Source organism: Vipera ursinii (genome assembly GCF_947247035.1).
Source record: "Vipera ursinii genome assembly, chromosome: 2".
NCBI lineage: Eukaryota > Metazoa > Chordata > Lepidosauria > Squamata > Viperidae > Vipera > Vipera ursinii.
The window spans coordinates 119,067,537-119,088,454 of record NC_139513.1 but is presented as its reverse complement, the minus strand read 5'-3'; the positions used below and the strand labels follow the sequence as shown (position 1 = coordinate 119,088,454).

At 39.2% G+C, this 20,918-nt stretch overlaps 1 protein-coding gene across 7 annotated transcripts in view; it reads right to left on the bottom strand.

Moving 5' to 3' along the window:
* Window positions 1–881: 881 nt before the first annotated feature.
* Window positions 882–20,918, bottom strand: part of EXOC7 (exocyst complex component 7) — a 43,266-nt gene continuing 23,229 nt past the window's right edge. For 6 of the 7 annotated variants that reach the window (XM_083357081.1, XM_083357080.1, XM_083357075.1 and 3 more), the window contains 12 exons: window positions 19,864–20,009; window positions 19,619–19,771; window positions 17,694–17,792; window positions 17,059–17,121; window positions 11,423–11,489; window positions 8,601–8,666; window positions 7,655–7,775; window positions 5,487–5,582; window positions 3,443–3,506; window positions 2,082–2,123; window positions 1,828–1,961; window positions 882–1,131 (listed from right to left, as the gene is read on the bottom strand). In XM_083357081.1, the coding sequence (XP_083213207.1) occupies window positions 1,029–1,131; window positions 1,828–1,961; window positions 2,082–2,123; window positions 3,443–3,506; window positions 5,487–5,582; window positions 7,655–7,775; window positions 8,601–8,666; window positions 11,423–11,489; window positions 17,059–17,121; window positions 17,694–17,792; window positions 19,619–19,771; window positions 19,864–20,009 (1,154 nt within the window). In that variant the 3' untranslated portion in view covers window positions 882–1,028. The remainder of the gene's footprint in view (window positions 1,132–1,827; window positions 1,962–2,081; window positions 2,124–3,442; window positions 3,507–5,486; window positions 5,583–7,654; window positions 7,776–8,600; window positions 8,667–11,422; window positions 11,490–17,058; window positions 17,122–17,693; window positions 17,793–19,618; window positions 19,772–19,863; window positions 20,010–20,918) is intronic. The other variant, XM_083357079.1, reaches the window with a different exon arrangement.

Here is a 20,918-nt window from a genome sequence, read left to right as displayed (position 1 = left end):
TGGCGGGTCGAATCCCGAGTGCCGCGTAACAGAGTGAGCGCCTGTTACTCGTCCCAGCTTCTGCCAACCTAGCAGTTCGAAAGCACGTAAAAATGCAAGTAGAAAAATAGGGACCACTACGGTGGGAAGGTAACAGCGTTCCGTGCGCCTTTGGCGTCTAGTCATGCCGGCCACATGACCACGGAGACGTCCTCGGACAAGCGCTGGCTCTTCGGCTTTGAAACGGAGATGAGCACCGGCCCCTAGAGTCGGAAACGACTAGCACGCATATGCAGGGGAACCTTTACCTTTACCTTACCTAGTTTGGGTATTGAAACATCTGCAAGAAAACAACCAGGCTCAGAGAGCACCAAAAACCCCTCATAAATTGTTCCATTTCAATGACATACTGTATAAGCCACACACTTTCCAGTAATGTGTTATTTTCTGATAGGAAATCTTCCAACAAGGCTACAAGAAAGTTTATAAACTTTCAAATCTTGCTTTAAACAAATGTATAGTTAAAAACATGTACGTAGCTGACCAAATTAAGTTGACTTTCATTTCTTACTCTAGTGATGGGATGTTTAAATTTTTTTTTGTAACTGCCCCCAAAAGCAGATGGAAAACCCATTTCCCCCTTCTTTTTTTCTTATTTGCCTTCAACAAAATCCATTTTTGCATCTTCAGCATGGCAACCAAAATGGAGTTCTGACCTCTCCTTCCTTTCCATGTGTATTCCAAACGTCACAAAATGTAAAAAATTGCTACTAAGTGTTTCTTGGCTTTTCCTTCTTGAACTTGAACAATTACCATTCATCTGAATCAGAAATGGAGGAAAGCTTTACAGCCTGTCTCTAGATTAAAAATGGGAGAAATAAAGAAAGACACAGAGACCTGAAGGAATTAGTCTTCCTATAATCTCCAAAGAGCACATACAAACCACAAATCATGTTCTTAGAAGTTTATACATTTGATAAATATAAGTTTAATCCATGGCTTTCACAATAAAAGAAGACTAGAAAATCACCAATGTGCAAACGAGCAGATCAGGCTGATGTGTCGAAGAGCTTTTCAATCATCTCACCAACTTGCTCAACTCTGTATTTAATGTATTTTTCAGGATTCTTGGTAAAGGGTACACTACCATACCTGTCAGGCAAAAAGCAAAGATAATACGGTGTAAGCAAGGAGAATATTCTTCAATCTCCAGTTGCCCCTCCCTTCTTCATTAGCCAACAGAACACCATCCATTTCCCCTATCCTGTTTCCCTCCAGAAGAGTCTTCAGCCAGTAAGGGCCAAAGGAGATTATGGGAACTAAATTCTGAGGGCAGGGGGGAAGGCTGATTGAAATTAGTGGCCTTCTTAATTCTGGCGCATCAGACTTCATGCGCTCAAAGCCATCATGCTCAGATATCAGAAGACATCTGGAGAAACAAAGGACATTGTTTACAAAAATGTAAGGGACACCCCCTAAAGTTTCTTCAGTCTGAGTTAAACATGCTCGACAGGTATATAATACTGACTTAGAACAGGTCAAAAACAACCCATAAAGTGGGAGAAGGAATAGCTGGAATCATAAGCAGCAGCACTTTGCATGCTGCATGCTGTAAAGTTCAGTCAGTTACTCTGTCCAGCCAATCCATGCAATGCAAAGCCTATGGGCCATAAAAAAAACCCCACACAAGCCTTGTATTTTGTGAGCACTGGGGGCAACATTATAACTTCACACCCATAGCATTCCGGTTCTCCGGTCTTCTTAAAACACCAGAAGCGGCTTCAGGGATAGGATTAGGAAGCAGCATCCTGCCAAGCCAGAACTCTCCCCAAACAGACAAAGAGTCACCTGTTAAGGAAGGCGGCATATGTCTCTTCCACAATGGATTTTTGGGCCTGCCGAATATTGTCCCTCTGTTCTGTGTCAGGAATGGCCCACGCCTTCTGGATTTTACACAGCTCTTCCAGGCCATCATTGAAACCCTTTCCCATAGAAAAGATTGTATTAAGAAGGCACAGTATCTAGAACTGAATCGCAAAGAACAAACAAAAAGGCATGCAGGTGAGAGGGAAAAAGCTGCAAAGTCTTTGCAAGTCTATTACCTTGAAACGCTCCTTGATCACTTGCCTCTCCTTGTCTTTTAGCTGCAAATAATTAAGGAAAACGAAAGTTAGTGGTGGTGTTCAAATTGCTTCTTGACTTTTTTTTTGAGAGCGCTTACCTCAGTGCTAGGCTCCATACAATCCTGGATTTAGGGATCAGAGTACAAGGGTCTTATTATCTATCTACAAGCGTTTTAACCGGGCCGGTTTGCCCTCACAGACTAATTGTGGAACAGACAAGAACAGTCGTGCAAAAAAGAACTCCCTCGCAGATACTTCAGCCTCAGTTCTTAACAGGGGCACTGAGACAGAGCGCTGCCAAGGGAAAACTCCAGTGCCCTTTCAGGCAATTATTAAGCACATCTTTATTCTAGCTGATACAGATTTATAACCAAAACTGGGAACAGAATTTCCACGGCTAGACCAGGTGGTTGTTAAGTGAGTCAGTCTTGTCAATAAGCTGACTTTGTAATAATGCCACTGGGGGGGGGCGAAAGCCCTAATAAGCAGGCATATACATAGAATGAAGGCTACTGCTAAGCTTGTAAGCCACCCTGAGTCTTCGGAGAAGGGCGGGATATAAATGGGATTAAAATAAAAATAAAATTGTCTTTTCCTTCCTTTTTTTAACTAGGGTTGCTAATCAAATCACTGCAGTTGTCAAGCAAATCACGTGGTTGTTAAGGAAGTCCGGCTTCCCCAAATGACTTGGCTTGTCAGAAACAGGCTGGGAAGGTCACAAATGATGATCACAGAACCCTGGGAAACTGTCATAAATAGATGCCGGTTGACAAGCCGGCTTCTGACAAGCAAGGATTCAATTGACGACACACGATTCACTTAACAACTGCAGCGATCCGCTTAACAAATGGGGCAGAAAGGTCGTAAAAATGGGGCAAAACTCTCTTAAAAGCTGCCTTGCTTAGCAATGGAAATTTCGAAGCCACATCCTCCATTTAAAACACTAAAATACACAAAAATAAGAGTAGAATAAAATGCAGCCAGAGAGGCAGGGGAAGAACGCTAAGCATGATGAAGAATTTTTAAAACTATTCTTAATAGTTGGGCTAAAATATGATTCCCAGCAAAGATGATGTTAACACTAGCAATAAAAATCCCATTAGCGTTGGACTTACATAAACTGTTTTTATTGCAGGGTAGGGTGGAAATGGGGAAGGGATCGTTTTTGCCACAACTACCTCCAAAAGAGAAACGGCTCTCTCTTTTCAGGTACGGCACACCAGCAGTGCTTTCCACTGATATTTGAAGAACAAAAGAAGCACGTTTTAAGCAATTAGACACATATATACTGCACTTTCCAAATTTTCCAATTCGTAAAACTTAATTTAAACTATTCTCACCTTGACTCCAGGTTGGAAGACAGGTAGGTTTTTATCCGAGATATAATCTGTTACTTTTAACCAGCTGGAATAGATTTACAGAAGATTCAGTCAAAGTAGATGTGATTCCAAAGGCATCAAATAAATGTGCAAATGAGAAACAACTTTGTGGTATGTTCCATTATTTGATTAGGAGACTCAAATGAGCTAGACCTCCCTCACTCTCCAGGCATCTCCCATGCAGGTAGACAGGAGTGAACGGAAGCTTCATCTTAGCTTTCGTTAAGCTGTGGCTGACGTGGCAGTGTAGATGAACACAAAGGCTAAAAGCTAGCCTTTGCCATTTCAAATCCTTAAAACTAAAATAATTTGGGGTTCAAATTATCCTGTGTACTAATTTGTCGGTATCTCAGAAGTGGATGTGGTAAGCTAAGACATGAACAGGTGAAGGTAATCATTCATGAATATGCTTATGTATATCTGGGTAGTCACACGCATTCTGGTGCAAGAGAAATTCCCCGAGGATGGGCTCCAGTATGAGTTTGAAAGTTTCAAAGACTAAATTTCTGGTCCCGGTGACTGATCCAGATCGGATCCTGCAACAGAATCCATTATTTGGGAAATCAATTCAATGTTTATTGCTTCCTTTTACTATCAGTAAAGTAGATTTTTTTTAGCTAAAATAGCGTTTTACGGGAGGCTTGAAAAATCCCATTTGCTACTTAACAGACATTTAGATTAATACAGCCCCCTTTCCTGTTACTACATTAAACAGAAGATTTATACACACTTGTCTAGATACCTTTACTAAATTTGTACATTGCCTAACTTCTCGTAACTCTGAGCAGCTCGCTAAACACAGACACACACACACACACAAATAATAAAATCCCATGCCAATAAAAAAGAAAAAAATTGGCAAAAAAATAAAAAATACACATACAACTCCAAAGCAGCTGCAGTCACCCTAACCAAAGCCCAGCTGAAGAACCAGGTCTTCAAGGCTCCACATACCAACAGAAGGGTGGGAGCACGTGGATATTAGGAGGAAACTTACTCCAGATGCTGGTGCTGTGCCAAAGAAGGTGTGATTCTGCAGTCCCAATAGATGGCATTATTTAATCAAAGAGAGAATTAAAAGGGAGACAAGATGACCCCCTCGAACAGTTAGGTTCTAAGTCATGTAGAGTTTTATGGCTAATCACTAGCACCTTGAAGAGCATCTGGAAACAAACTGATAACCAATGCAGCTTGCAGAGTGTCCATCACTGATCATGCTGCTGCATTCTGGACCAGCTGAAGCTTCCAGTCAGTTTTCAAGGGCAGCCCCATATAGAGCATATTATGGTAGTCAGGCCACGAGGTGATCAGGGCAAAAGTAAGGACCTCCCAATCTAGGAAAGGGCACAATGGTCACATCAGATGAAGCAATCAAAAGGCTTTCCTAAGTTTAAGGTGGAACATCCTCAAATCAAGGTGGCTCAAACACCCAGAGCCACTCAGTCTTGATAGGATAGATTCAGAGATGGTTCCTCCTCATCCAAACCAGTGTAGCCTCTAAGCTCTGGGAGAGAATGTTGTCAATCTCACTTTGCCAGCCTGGGATCGAAAGATATAACTGATATCATCAGCACACTGATAATACCAAACCCCAAACTGTCAGAGGAGTCAGTGTTGAATAGGAAGGAGGAGAAAGTAACTTTCTGTTCCCTATTAAACAACAAGGATAAGAAGCCAAATGCCATTTATCTTCACATCAGTTTCTGATTTCATCAGCATATTTTACCTTCATATTTTATCAAAAGTTATCTTAGCACCAGTACTGCTGGAGTCTCAAAAGGACAGTATATCCCTTCATAATGCAACCTGATGGAACTGAATTTGCTTCCTAATTTAGTATTAAAATCCAATGGTACCCATCATTTTACTTGCCCTTTTCAAGAAGAACAACTTGTCTTCTCTTCCTCTATCACAATTTGCTAAAATTCTCTTTGTGTGGGCATGAGAGTTTGACTAAAGCAGTCAGGTCTGAACTCAAATGGAAAATGACTCAATAAGTTCTCACCTGCACTGATATGTCAGAATTTGCTGCTCAATGAGTTCTCTATAAGACCTTTCTGCCGTCTTCTGTGTCACAGCTACCAACTGGATTAATTCAGACCTAGGAAAAAGGAAGAGGGCTCAATGAACAGGAATCGATGAAAGAGCAGCATTTTTTCTGCCTTTAAAGAAGAATCGGTTTCAAACTGGTAAAGAAAAAAAAGGTCTTTCTGTAATACTTAAAATTGCCTCCGTGTTCAACATATTTTAATTGACACTGGAAGCCAGGGGGAAAAAAATTATGAGGGCAACAAAGAACCAAGCCTGCCTCCGGGGAGTGGAGGTGGAATTGGAAGACATGGGTCACTTGACCATGACATTATGTTGAGTTGCAGATGTTCTCCAAATTTCTCCAGGTTATTTGAGTTTCAAAAACCTTTAGAAAACAAAAGTTGGTTTCATTTCTTTCCAGAGATCTTCACAAGGTTCATCACAAGATTAAAGAGCTCTTTTGGGTCCCTCAACCATGAAGGAGGGGCAAAGAATTTCAAATTTTGCTCTAAGCGTTCCTTTCTGGTCCTTTTTAAAATTGGTGCAAGGTCTGGAAGTCTTGGTTGTCATCAGGCTAAAGAGAAAGCAAAGAACACCCAAATAAAAGTCCATTCACCAATGAGGAGGAGATTTTCAGGTCTTCATACTGAAAATCAGTTTCAAGCTAAGCAATATACGTAAGTTATTACTCATGTTCATCTTCTATTTTCAACAGTTGCTTATCATCAATCAGAAACAAACTGATTTGAGTATACTCCAAAAATATTTTCTTCTATTTCTTTCCGTGCATTGAATATTAGATGGGATATAGAAATGATTGGTGCTGAACTGCTAAGAACATTTTGGTGTTACTTGCATTTTTTAAAGACTTCTTGGAGTGTGTTTGCCCTTAAGCACACTAAAACATTTTAAGCAAATAGGGAGACAGTGAAGATAAAGCTGCAGTTTCTAGGGAGGTAAAAACTATTGCTAAGCACATTGATTTGTGCTTAGATTGTAAGCCGCCCTGAGTCTTTGGAGAAGGGCGGGATATAAATGGGATTAAAATTAAAAAAAATATTACTGTAGCTTGATTTTTTTTTTAAAAAAAACATCCTCTATGCTATGCTCTTTAAGAGTCTAGGATTTTATTCCCTGTCCCAAGACATACTGGATTCCAAACAAGAGATGACAAGAGAATGAAAGTGGCAGGAAATGCACACAAAAACAATAGTTATTTGGTTTGTACAACTGGAGAAGCTTCAGTTGATGGGAATTGCAAGCTGGGAAGACAGGGCATTCCAGGAAAAGCACAGATACCTTCAACTGTACTTGAAGAACATAGAAACTAAAAAGCCAATTCTTTTAAGATTATCAGGACTCAGACTTTTTAAAACATTGGATGCTTCAATGACTGGTGCAAAGTCACCTAGCTGGCTTTCATGGCTAAGGTGAGACTAGAACTCACTGTCTCCTGTTTTCTAGTCCAGCCCCTTCAGCACGGCACCCAACAGGCTCTCATGTATCAGGTTAAAGGGCTGTGGTGATCTCACTGATAGGTAAGCAGAACTCCTGATGCCTTTTCCAGGTTCCTCTGCGCTTTCTTTAATTTTATTTAAGCTAGATAAGATTTTCCTGTCCAGTGCTCAAATGATGGCATGTATCAATTTCTTATGGCTCATTACGTATCTGAATAACCTCAACTCCATTTCATTATTCTATGGCCCAGTCAAGTCCAATTATACCAAGAGAAACTACTGCACTAGACATCCCACAGAATCTGCAGAGCTGTACAGTAACACTCATTTTTCTGAGTTGGAATGATTGGTTATGAAAAATGCAAAACTCCCAGCAGAAAATTATTCCTTAGATTTGTACTCTCTGGAACAAAAAGCCCCTCTGCTGACAAGATGAAAGACCTTTAAACACTGAAACTATTCTTTTTTTCCACTACCGTACACAAGATAATTGTAACAGAAGAAAGACTTCAAAGGACTTTTTTTTTGGAAAGCACATAAAAGCAGCAGCAGCAGCAGCAAAAAAAAAAAGAACTCTGCAAAAGAAGGAACAAAAGAAGCTGATGAACAGAACAAAGGAGATAAATGGCAGACGATCCAGTATGTTTATTCTTCCAATGTGCACAAGTGATCTTCTTATACTTACTTTTCAAGGGACTTGAGAATGTAATTGTAGTTGTTAAGCAGGAAGATGGCACTTAATGCTGGGTCCTCATAAACTTTGGATTTACTGAGAAGGTTTAGCTGTAAGTTGCCCAGAACTTTGCCTTTATAAAAAAAAAAAATGCATGAGAGGGGGGAAAAAGACTACGGTACTTGCAAAGTTTTCAAGTTTAACAGAGGTGTTAATCCTACCGTACTTTCTGACTGTACTCATTCGAAAATGTAATTTTAGCTATTGTTGTTTTGCATAAATCCTTAATGAAGATCTATTTCAAAAACTCCTGAATAATAGTCTCTCAAGTGTAAAACTCACTAAATGTAGTGAGAAAGTAATTATTTTTTATCTATTTCTTGATAAATGAGCTAAACCTTCATGAAGGATTGAATGGCGGATCTTTCAACTATAAAACACAAATTAGTAATACATATCAGTGTCCTCTAGATTATTTGGACTCCAATAATCAGAATTCTCAAGCACATCTGCACAGGCAGATTGGGAAACACTAATACAATAAATTTAATGCAGGCTCTGTTATTTATTTATTTCAATAGTTAACTGCGGACGAATTCTGGATGATCTTATCTAAATGAGGTTTCAACTGGCATTTCCCTCTTTTTCTAGATCAGGGCTGTCAAACTGCCGGCTTGTGGGCCAGACGCGTCACTGGGAAACTGCGCCCACCCCATTGCCGGCAATGGGGGAAAAGCTCCGATATGTTGCGTGACGTCATGTGATGTCGTGAGTTTGACATGTCTGTTCTAGATAGAGATAACATTATCCCACTTCTCAGTCCCTCTACCAACTAAGATCAGCTTGTCAGCACAATCTTATTCTTGTCTTGTCAGAAGTCACTGCACTAAACAAGTCAGGTCAAATGTGCATGGGCCCGAGAGAGGGAAGGTGTTACACACTTGGAAAAATTACTCACAGATGTAAGTGCTTAGCAACCGTCTACTGAACTCTGAACTGTAGCTACTTGCTGAAGAACTAGTCTCTGAAAGGAACAAAAATTAAATTAGTTATTATATGCTATTTAATCATTTAGGTGTGGCCATTTTGTTTCTTCTTTAACCTTCTATTTCTATAAGATCACCCAAAATATTACTTTCTGGATTTATTACAACAAAAAATGCTTTCCCCACCAACTGACAGTTTAATCTCTGAGTCTCAAGTTATCGTTTGCCTGCAGTTTTACTCTCTTCATCACTGGCAATCTCGGCTGGAGATAGTGTGAATGGCTGACCTACTATAGCTGAGAACTTAACATTTGGAGAAAGGGCTCCAATCACCAGAATTTTGATTAGTTTGGAAAATCGTAAATAAAGTAATATAACATTTACAAATACCTCCATCACTGTGAACTGCATTGAAGACTTCTACTATTATGAAACATTTCACAGCTCTTTTAATAAATTGATGGAACTGTGCAGTTTCGCACTGAGTCATCCTCACTCCAAAATTTATTTTGCCATCAGATCCATTAAGGTTGAATTAAAATGCATTTTCATAAAAATTTAACAGCCTTTAATCTATTATCACCTGCAGGCAATACTGAATCTTCTAGGGGAAGTAGGGGAATTTGCAAGGTTTCTGAACAGGACAGGTTATATAACCGAATAGTAAAATATATGTCATATGCCAATACACGTAACAGAGTCACGACAGCCAATTTCAGCAAACAAAAATAACAGTGTGTATGTTGTCATATGGGTGGGTACAGGGAGAGTAATTAAAACCTTTCTTTGTTTATCATTTTCCCAAAGCAAACTTCTCTTACCAAGCTGCCCTCTCATCTCCATCTTAATGAGATTTCAGTTGTGGAATCAGAAATAAGAGATGCACCCTTAGCCATATCAGGAACAAAAGTATGTGGATGGCATTAGTTCGAACAGAAGAACTGTAACCCAGCAATAATTATTCCCTCTTTCTGTTTCTTGTACAAAAGCAGAGCTTTATCAACATTGCTTTTTTTAAAAAAAAAAACATGACGGAAAGAATGGCTCGTGGTATATTTGATGATATGTGTGTATAATGTGCTATTTGCTCAGAAGAGTGGTTAAATTCTTCAGATGAAGGGCAAATCACCTGGCACCATCAACAACAGCTTTGTCCTGCTTTACAGATGCTTAACCTTTATGAAAACAGGCAGCGGCATACCAGCTATACGTGCAGGAAAAATAACTAGCCCCCGTGATTTTGACGTTTTCAGACAACCAGGTAGGCTTTTTTTTCCTGAGAGTGATTTTAAAAAAAAACACAACTAAACAGAAATCTGTAAGTAGATACAAAGAGAGAAAGAGAGATTGAGACAGTAGTATTAGCTACGCATGCGGAGAGTACAAATATTGCTGCTGCTTACCTCTGGGATCTAAAGGTATATTGTATGTGTCCCCAAGAACTACAGAATTTAAGGCAGAATTGAGGTGAAAGGATTGAAAGGGGGGAAAAAAGAAAGAAGGAAATAAAGAAAGGCAAAGTTCAAAAAGACAGGTTAGAAACAACCATACTTTCCAGAACAAAGCAGAAGATACCAACAGATAGTGCTATGGATTTGGCAGAGGGGAGCCCCTTCTTTTTAGAGGGTGCCATCTTATCCCCCACCTAGTCGGAAGCCAGCCACACTGAATTCAGTGGTGCTCACCCTTCAATAGGCGGGTAAAGACTGCAGCCTGAACTGCCAGTCTCAGCTGTGACATTCTGCCTCAAGTAGGCAAAACTGAACGGCAGAAGCCAAAGAAATTCTTCCCTAGCTTTTTTTAAAAAATTTTTTTTTAGTACATTCTGTTCTGTGAATTGGTTTTCCTGGAATCCAAAAAGAGGTTTTGAGGAAGTTTGGGATTGATAAATATCTCATTCGCTTTCTATAGTTTTCACGTTTTCCCTCACTTCTGCATCAGTTTGAAAAAAACACAAAACCATGTTGTGTGGGCTGATTTTAGTTTCACTAATAACCAGCAGCCGCTCTAAGGGTCAGTTAAGAAGCTGGCTCTATAACTGCCTTTATCCAACAACCTTTTTAGCAAGTGAAGAAGGCATAAAGGTAGCGACACGGACAGAATTTGATGTTTTAAATATTGTTTGGTAGCTGTTCACATGCAAGATGCAGGTGCACAAGTTAAACCTTCTTAGCATGGATCTGACTGGACAAAAATGATGTCCATTTTAAAGACCTCAAGGAAAGTCACAATAAACAAAAACATTATAATTACGTAGGAAAACACTCCTGAAATAATCTTCAATAGCTATGTTACACATCCTGAAAGGTTAATATGAAAGCCAGTGATGTGATTTTTGCTCTTAACAGAAATAAGGACTTCGAAACTTCTCACTGTCTTCTATCAAATAGCCCCTCAGAATCAAATGAATGTTCTGTGCTGCTATGGCCGGGTTATAAAATCCAACTAACAACTTTGCCACACATTGAGAACGACCTGGGAAATGTGATTTCACTAAAAGATGCTGGATTTTGGAGACAAAAGGCCGTTTTACATGCCTCCTTTTTAAGTTTTCAAGGATCCCAAAGCTAGCAACACATTTAGAGGCTGATAAGAAAAGCCAGAGCGCTCTCTAAGCTTATTTATAATTACTTAAGACAGTAGCAGTTTTTACTGCAACCAGACCAAAAGCAGAATTCTGAGTATGCAAGAAGTGAATAAGACACATCCTTGTAAGGAGGTTTGACTTCAAAGCAAGCAAAGGAAGCAATTTAATCAGTGCCAAGAACGCATTCGTGAGTCTTGGTGTAGGTACCTTGGGATGCCAGCATGGCCCCCGCAGTCTCTTGAAAATCCAGCAGTTGCTGCAGGAAGAGAATGGCCTACAAAGAGAAAGGAAAAAGAACTTTAGAATGAAATCTCTGATCCATCCAGCCTACTACTACTCTGCTGACTGGGAGCAGCTCATCCGGTGACAGAGAGAACTCTTTTCTAGTCTTACCCGAAGACGATAGCAACTGGAGACTTCTGGATGGTAAACAGGGCAGACTACCGGTGGCACATCTCCACAAAAACAGTAGGGATGTCACAGAGGAAAAGACTGACAATTGAGCAATATGCCCAAGCAGGAGCCATGAGATCCCCCATACAAACTCTGGTGGTGGTGGTGGTGGGGAGCTTCTTGTAAAAAAGCCCACAGGATGCAGAGACTCTGGGCAATTTGTGACTAGAGCGCCAGGAGCTGTGGAAGAAAACACCACGCTCATAGCTTTGCGTGAGGCCTGTTTAAAAGACACTGGGTATGTCCAATCCACTTTTTAAGCATGTTTAAATAGAGCAAATTTAAAGTCATAAAGACCTTAGAGCAGCGACTTTTAGAAACTTTTAGAGACCGAGTGCCCAAACTGCACCCCCAAACCCAGTTATGAATCGTTGGGTGGCGGGTGGGCATGGCCCGCTTGGTGGGCGTGGCCAATTGGGTAGGCATGGCTATGGTGGTAACGGCTGACTGCGTGGGACTAAAAAGTTCAATCAATCAATTTCAACTTTGCAAGATCTTTTTTTTTCCCCGCGAGAAGTTGAAATTGATTGATTGATTGAACCTTGGTTTTTTTTGCACACGGTGGCAGAGGCCTAAAGCGAAAAGATTTTATAAAACTCAGCTGAAGGCCCAGGACTGGGGCGATGGTCTGCGTGCCCACAGAGAGGGCTCTGTGTGCCTCTGTGGCACGCGTGCCATAGGTTTGCCACCACGGCCTTAGAGCAATAAAGCCACTTGGATGAGTATAACTTCAATCTGAGAAAGACTAAAGTAAAAAGAACAAAGCCAAAAGATTTAAAAGGAATTAAATGCAAAAAGATTACCAGAATTTTGGAATAAGAGTTAAATTTCAAACAACTGCCTCATTTGAATTATGTTCTTGAATTAAATAAATATATAATATATATCTACCAGTGTCCCTGACTTAAAACCATTTTTTTAGTGACTGTTCAATGTTACAATGACACTGAAAAAAGTGAGTTATGACCATTTTTCACACTTATGACCACTGCAGCATTCCCATGATCATGTGCACAAAATTCAGGCACTTGGCAACTCACATGTATTTATGACAGTTGCACTGTCCTGGGATCACGTAATCACCATTTGTAGCCTTCCCAGCTGACTTCCAACTAGCAAAGTCAATGGGAGAAGCCAGATTCACAATAACATGACTCATTTAACAATATACAATGATTCGCTTAACGTGGAAAAAAAGGTCATTAAATGGGACACAACTCATGTAACTGTCTTGCTTAGCAGCAGAAATTTTGAGCACAATTGTGGTCGTAAGTTGAGGACTACCTAAAAATGTTTACATTTGTTAAGGAAGTTGATTGGTTGACAATGTTAAAGAAATAAGTAGGGAAAGATGAAGGGGGGGAAAGGGGAAGATGAAGAGCATGGGATTACAGAAGTACGAAGTGCTGAAAGGGACCCACGGTTAGTCCTAGAGTTATGACCAGTCATTTAGCAAATGTCCGAAGTTAGGACAGACTTCCACAGAGCTAGTTACAAACCATTTCAAAGATCTGGCAATTGACACCCCACCCCCCCAGGGATTATGTGACTGCATTTTGGGCACTTGGCTACTCGCTTGCATTTACAGCTGTTTGCAGAGTCCAACAGTCACATGAAACACAATTTTAATCTTTTTGGCTGGAAACAGGCATGTACTTCTTGGAAATAAGCCAACTCTAGGCTTCATCAACCCAAACTCTAGGCTCAATTATGGTTGTGAGTCAAGGATTACTGTTATGGACACAAAAATAGAAGCCTCTGTTTAATTTTTTTACTGCCCTTTTATGGATTACAAATTTGAAATAAAGAATAATGGTTATTACTAAATGGAGTGAAAGTTATAAGATGGAGGAGAGGCATGTTGGACCACTACAGAAGAATGTACAGTATTTGTTTACGATAAATACATTTTCAGAAAAGTATACTATTTTGTCAACCAACAAGATTATTATAAGTATATAAAATGGAGATATAATGAATTACCACAGTGAAAGATAAATATGTTTTCAGAATACTAAATCTTCTCAATTAAATTTCATTTTTAAAACAAGAGGAGTCAGGGTTGAAATTCAAAACCTTTGTTTATATAGCCTGTACGCTCATTGATCTCAATGGATTTTTAAAAAATTTACTGGGGTATTCCTCCATTTTGTTTTTTTAAAGATCAGTTCTAAATCCATTAAGAAAGGATATATGTATTCTGGGAAACCCATGTCAAGAAGCCATTGGTATCAAAATAATATAAAAATACAAGCCTCTATTAAGCACAATCCTAAATACCATCTAATTCAGAGCTTGAAATAAAGCAGATCTCTTTCTACGGAAGGAATCTGAGGCTTAGAATATTATTTACATTTTTGTTCTGTTGCTCAAGCAATAAATCAATTGTCCATGTGAAAGGATAAACCACCTATGTGTGAAATATGCAGCACGTAACTGCCCTTTACTTTCTTTCCATTAGTGCAAAGCATAAACAAGAGATCCTGACCAACAGCACATGTAAACTGATGCTGAGAATCTCCCTCAGACGTTATTTGTGGTTCTCACCATTTAAAAGGTTTTTTAAAAATAAAAATAGTGACAACAATTTTGTTATCCATGTTTAAAAGGCTGTATTGAGGGAAGACAATTTTGCAAAGTAAATAAATCCTTGTGAGGAAAATTCTGCTCCAGGCATATTATCTTATCAGCATCCCTCCCTGTGCTTATACAGTTATAAGCAAACATACAAGACCAGCTGCATCCTACATATTTAATGTATTTTGTAGTTTAACTCTCAGCTGAAATGCGTGAACAGCTGCTCAGAGATCATCTACAACTGAGCCTCAACAGGAATTCTCCTTCAATGCTGCTTGATTTATCACGTTCCCCACTCTGTCATCTCTTCCTGAATTGTCAGGACTTTGCTGCTTCCTCCTTTAAAACCACAGAGATACTCTTTACCAACCTCTTGAGATCCACCTATGCCTTCCTACTTGCCATTCCTGCTATTTTCCTTAGCAAGCTGAACTCTTCTTTTGCTACTCCAGAGGAGAGGAGAGATCACAAAGCAACACAATACTCCTGTCAGAGCCTATGAATTTTTAAACAGACAGATTTCATTTCTGACGAAAGTCTTGGCAATGTTAGCAAAGACTAGCAGAGGAAGAGGAACTGAGGAACATTTCCTGCTTGCATGCAAATCCTAGGAAGATATTGTGCCTAGTCGTTGCCAGATTGGAATCCCAAAGATGTTATTTTCAAATTGGTGGAACATTCTTGACTAATGTCAGAAATAACCAAAGATAAGCCAGGTTAGTGTTTGCATGCAACGCTAGTACTTTCTAGTGCAGAAGAGTATGGTGGATCTCATTGTCCTTCCCAACTGGAAGAGAGACCATGAAAAAAGCAGAAAAGAACAAAAAAGGCAGAACAGCCAGTTGCCAGATGAATGAGCTGAAGCAAAAGAACTGAGTATCTCAGCTATGTACTTCATGGAATCCAGAGTTAGAGGGGCTTTTCCAAGATTTAATCTTAGAAGCCAAAATAAAACACTTTTATGATAGTTAATTTCCCCCCCTCATGTTTGGGATATTTGTTTATTTCATGTTCTGGGCTCAGGAAAAGACTTTTATAATAGCATCCCAGTCCCAATTAAGTCTTTCTTGTTATTTTACTGCTATGGCAGACAAAAATATTGTCAACAATATCATTGTAATTTTTATGGTCTTAGCACAGGGGTCTTCAAACTTGGCCCTTTTATGACTTGTGGACTTCAACTCCCAGAATTCCTCAGCCAGGGCTGAGGAATTCTGGGAGTTGAAGTCCACAAGTCATAAAAGGGCCAAGTTTGAAGACCCCTGTCTTAACACTTAACATAGCCAAGCAAAGTAACAACAAAATGTTTCCAAACAAACCTATATCTTTTTCAGAAAGAAAGTGGTCTTCTTTGACAGAATGACTGTGATACTTAAAATAGGAAATGTTAAGGATGTCTGTACCAGCTCAGCTGTCCATTTCCAGAAACCCATTTTGATTCCCAATCATAGCATGTTAATGCTGTACAGGTAGTCCTTGACTTATGACCGCAATTGAACCCAAAATTTATGTTGCCAAGTGAGAAATGTTTTGCCCCATTTTACTTTTCTTGTCACATTTGTTAACTAAATCACTGCAGTTGTTAAATTAGTAACACGGTTATTAAGCGAACCTGGTTCTCCATTGACTTTGCTTGTCAGGAGGTCCCATAAGGTGCACCACATGATTCCAGGACACTGCAACCGTCATAAATATGAATCAGTTGTCAAGCATCTGAATATAAATCATGTGACCATGGGGATGCTGCAATGGTGATAAGTGTGAAAAACGGTCAAAAGTCACTTTTTTCAGTGCTGTTGTAACTTCAAACGGTCACTAAACGAACTGTACAAACATCATGACTTCTTACTGAGGAATATATAATCTATCATGGTACACCAGCCTTTCTCAGTCTACGTCTTCTAGAATCTGTAGTCCTATCCATCTGGAACAGCGATCCCCAACCCACGGTCCATGGACCAGTACCGAGCCGCGGCATGCCAGCAGCCGGTCCGCACAAGCAAAGCCCCATCCGTGGGATGCAGGCAACACACAAAACATCCCTCTGGTCCGTGGAAAAACCTCTCTCCACGGAACCGGTCCCTGGTACCCAAAAGGTTGGGGACCTCTGATCTAGAAGACAAACTGAGAAAGGCTGGTGTACCCCGATAGATAATATATTTCCCAAAATCCCAATTCAAGGAAGAGATTTTTAGCAGAAGGAGTGTTAGATTGGCTAACATAGGCTCGAGAGTCATGTTTGTGACCTGGAAGGACAACGTCCTGTGAAGAAATCCTAAATGTACTTCAGTAGATAGATCTGTGTACGTATTTCTGAATTTGCGTAACCGATGCGACAACTGGACCATACAAATGGTGGAAAGTGTGTAAAAGAAAAGCATTAAAAAGTTAATAAAGCTATAGCAGGTCCCTAATGTGTTGCAAGTATTCATAGGTTCTGGGTTTGGAGCTTAAACTCACCATCTGTACATATGGCCACATGGAAAGAAACAAGACTAGGGATAACACGGCTCCCATTTAAGTCACATTTCTTCTTTAGCATACAACGTAAGAACCAGAAAGAAGAGAGAAGTATGCAAAACCTTTATCCTTGTCTCAGCAAAAGTTCTATAAACTACATAAAATGAGAGAAGAAAAATGCCTAAGCAGAAGTTGTAGATATGATACTAATTCCAATAGACTAATCCCAGGCTCTGACAGGAAAAGTAGTTTAATCATACAAAATTAAGTTTCTCCCACTACTGCAAAACAAAAGAGAAGGGGTCATTTATAGGCTTCATGTTACCAAGACACTCTGAATTGTTTTCACATACATTGCTGGTGAGTTCATGAACTGTCCCATCTTTTGGCATATTATATTCCTTATCTGGATTGTTCTAGAAAGAAAGAAAAAAACATTGATGAAATAGTTAAGAACGGTTTAAAATGATTATCTTCTCTTTTTACAAAGAGTCGCCTGAACCACAAGATGGGTGGCAAATAAATTTGATAAATAAATTTGATTTGATAAATTATATGAATGAATTGAACCACCTCACTCTTTCCATAGCCCTAAAGACCAAGGGCACCACCTACTGGTAACTGGGGGAAAAGATGCTTGGATAGATGCATATTTTAAGCCACCTCCATCAGTATGTTTGATTTACACATAATTAATGTTCTCTTTTTCAGTCAGACGAAATGCAGAGATTTTAAAAGGGCGAGAACTTTGTTATATGGTTGGAAATGCCTCTGACTGAGAGGTATTATCCAATGCACTTACTCAGAAATGTGCCTTACGTTCAAGAAAACATAGACAGATTTTCTTTCTCTTCTCCAGGACAGCTTCTGGAGTTTTGTGATTATTACCGCAAAATTAACTGAAACATTAACTGAAATATTTCCACAAGCTTGCTGGATTGCTTTTGGTGGCAAAGAGATAATTCACCACCAGTGGGATGATAATTACCTTGATATTGTCTGCAAAATGTTCCAGAGCCTTGGCTCCTGTGGTCTCCATTGAGGTTATGAGGCTTGGTAACTTATTCTTAGTGCTGGCTGCAGTACCCTGAAATATGAGTCACAGCATAAAAACAATTGAAAAACAGGGATAGCAACTAATAGAAACCAACAACGAAGCAAATAACTCAAGAGTTCTGTTGTGGCATAAAGATCTCACATAAGGTTTACATCGGAATCAGGAAAGCTTAAAACTTTCTCGATTAAATGCCTTGCTAGGCACAGCACGCGCTGCCTGACAGATTGAATCTTATCTAATATTACTCCATTTCCTGCCTCAGCTGAGCATGTGCATTAAAGTATTTCTCATGATCGTGCAAGGCAGCTTAACTTATCACCATTAATTTGAGAAGTTAAGACTCCCAAAACAATGTTCCATGCTTTTAGGGGCAAATCTACTTAAGCGACTAACCTTAATGGCATTGGGCCTGGTTACTTGAGAGACTGCCTGTCTCCCATAACATCTATCAGGCCAATTCAATCCTGCAGGTTCCTTCACTTAAGCAATGTCATTTCTCAGGACCCTGGAAGTGCATCTTCTCTTGAGGTAGCACCTGCCCTCTGGAACAAGGTTTCCCTCGAGATCTGGATAGCCTCCACTGTACTGTTGAAGAGCGGTAAAGACCCAGCTCTTTATCTAGACCTCTCACTTCATCTCAGTGAGAGGTCTAGATAATCCAGATAAGGAATTGTTAATTTTTTCCTTCATGTTTTATTGTATTTTCTTTATTACCATCATTGAGGTTCAGTCAGCACACAAGTTTAAATAATAATAATTACAACAATAGCAATGTCTAACCTGGGTCCTGTAAGAATTGACATTGCATCTGTGTGAAATGAACCCTATATATATGAAAACTCTCTGGAAGTTTCAGAGACTGTACAATTCAGCTGTATACCTCTGGGCAGAAGGAAGCATATCACCACTATTCCTTATGCTGATTTCCCTGCTCTTGCAATGCAATTTAATATTTGCTATCCTTATGAAAGTCCATCTTGGTGTAGTTCCACTATATGGATAGAAATTATTTTCCTTTCGTTTCTCTTAATGATTTATATGGCCAGGCATTTCACAGCAGTGAGTCTGCTGTGTTTGTTTTCAGAGATGCCCTCTTTCCAGTTTCCACCTTTACATTTGGTCAGGCTGAAAGAGATTAGGAATAAGATCAGAGTACCACCACCTTTGCTATGAACCCCTGCTTGGAGACTTGGAGACCCTTTTCTTAGTGACAATTAAAAAAAATTGAGTTGGTCATGTGGGATCTGTTTTATACTTTTATGTGGGACACTCATCAATTTTATTATTACTGACATTGAATGAAAGCTAATGATACTGTATATCTCTTTCCTGAGCAAGCAAGCAAGAGATGTATGTAGTAGAGGTCCTGACCTGGTGCTCGAGAAGGCTGTGAGGGACAGGATGAAGCAGAGCAGAGTAATTTTATCAAGAGGGAGATACTATTTCTTCAGTTTCCAGAACTCTGAATGAAATGGTAGTACCATCAAGGAGCAGGCCTGCCACTTGGGGTTCCTCCTAGACTTGTGGCTCCTAATGAAACAGGAACAGCAGGTGGAAGTAGTAATCACCAACCGGTTTTTGCTTAGCTTGACTCCTGCTTTCTGTGAACCGTTTCCTTTGAGCTTCGTACTAGTTCTGCTTACTAGTCCAGAGGGCACTATTTGATTTCTATAGCTACCCATCTCAGCGTTTGCCTTTCGTATCTATGGCTCTTTCGTTTGACTTTGGACGCGCAGGTTGTCAATCAAACACCTATAGTTCACAACTGTTTGCGACCATCACTACTCTGCCATGAAAAACTAGATGTTGAATTCTGAGTTTATGTGATCTAGTAGATTCTGCCATAGCTTCATTACCTGCAAAACTTGATCAAATTCTGGCTTTGTCTGCTTTAAATGCCTTAGGATAGGGAAGATAGTCAGCACAGCTGAGTAATCATGACGCATAATGGCCTTCCGGGCTGCAGACACAATATTATCTCCCTCAATCATCAAGTTGTCTAAAGACTCCTATAGAAAAGCAAATATTAGTTGAGTTACAAAAGTGAATATGGGATTTTGAAGTATAACCAAAGGAAGGACATGTTATGTTTTGAAGAGACCTGAATAAGGGAATCAAATGTCTTCTTCTGATGATGCTCTGGGATGATTTCAGTTAGTAGCTGGTACTCGCTTTGGGCCAGTTTTATGAAGGCACTCACACAGTGGATGTACGCATCGATCTCCATGTCCAACATGTCATCTCTTCCTATGGGGGTTATAAAAGAACGTAAGATGCTAGTTTCTTTTAGCTGACATATAAACATATGAATTAATACAGAACAGTCAAATATAGCAGAATATTTAAACTAAAGTCTACCAATTGTTTAAGTGATGCAACTTTATGCCATTTATCTAATCACAAGGTAAACCTGCCAAGCAAATACATCCACGTGATACATATAATATATATTGGATGTTCCATCTTTTTATCAGCAAGATAAAACTTTATCAAAATTATCAAAATGGGTAGTATAAAGTACATTAAAATGTACATATATAGAAGAAAGACCGAATGTGAGTTGTTATCTTTCTCTTGTACATTCTTTAATTACTATAAATACTGATACTTGATGTCTTTACAATACATTTTTGCTAAAGCCTGCAGAGCTCCTATCTTATATATTTCTGACTAGGAATTTGGGAATTAATCTACAACTTAATTAAGAAGAATCAATTACCATTTATTTAACATTTATCATTTGTAAATTCTCTACATATCAAAGCAATGCTAATTTATCAAATTTCTAATTTCTTAAATAAACAATGCAATACTTTCAACAGACTAGGTTCAGATATCGTCTAAAATAACATACTCCATTCTTAATGAAGTCTTTAGTCCAGGAATAAAAGCATACTATAGCTAGAAACAGTGATTTTTTAAAAAAATATTCACACCTCAAGAATCTGGTATGTCTCCAAAGTGCTCCTATGTTCATCAGTCAAAAGATGTAGTTTCAAAGGAAATAACTAATACTCTTGAAAGAGTTTCTAGAACTTTTTATATTATATTATTCATAACTAATGAAATTATGGAAGTATTTGGAAATATTATTACCCCTAGAATTCATTCATTAAATAAGATATATTATGCCCTAACAGTTCCACCACATGATTC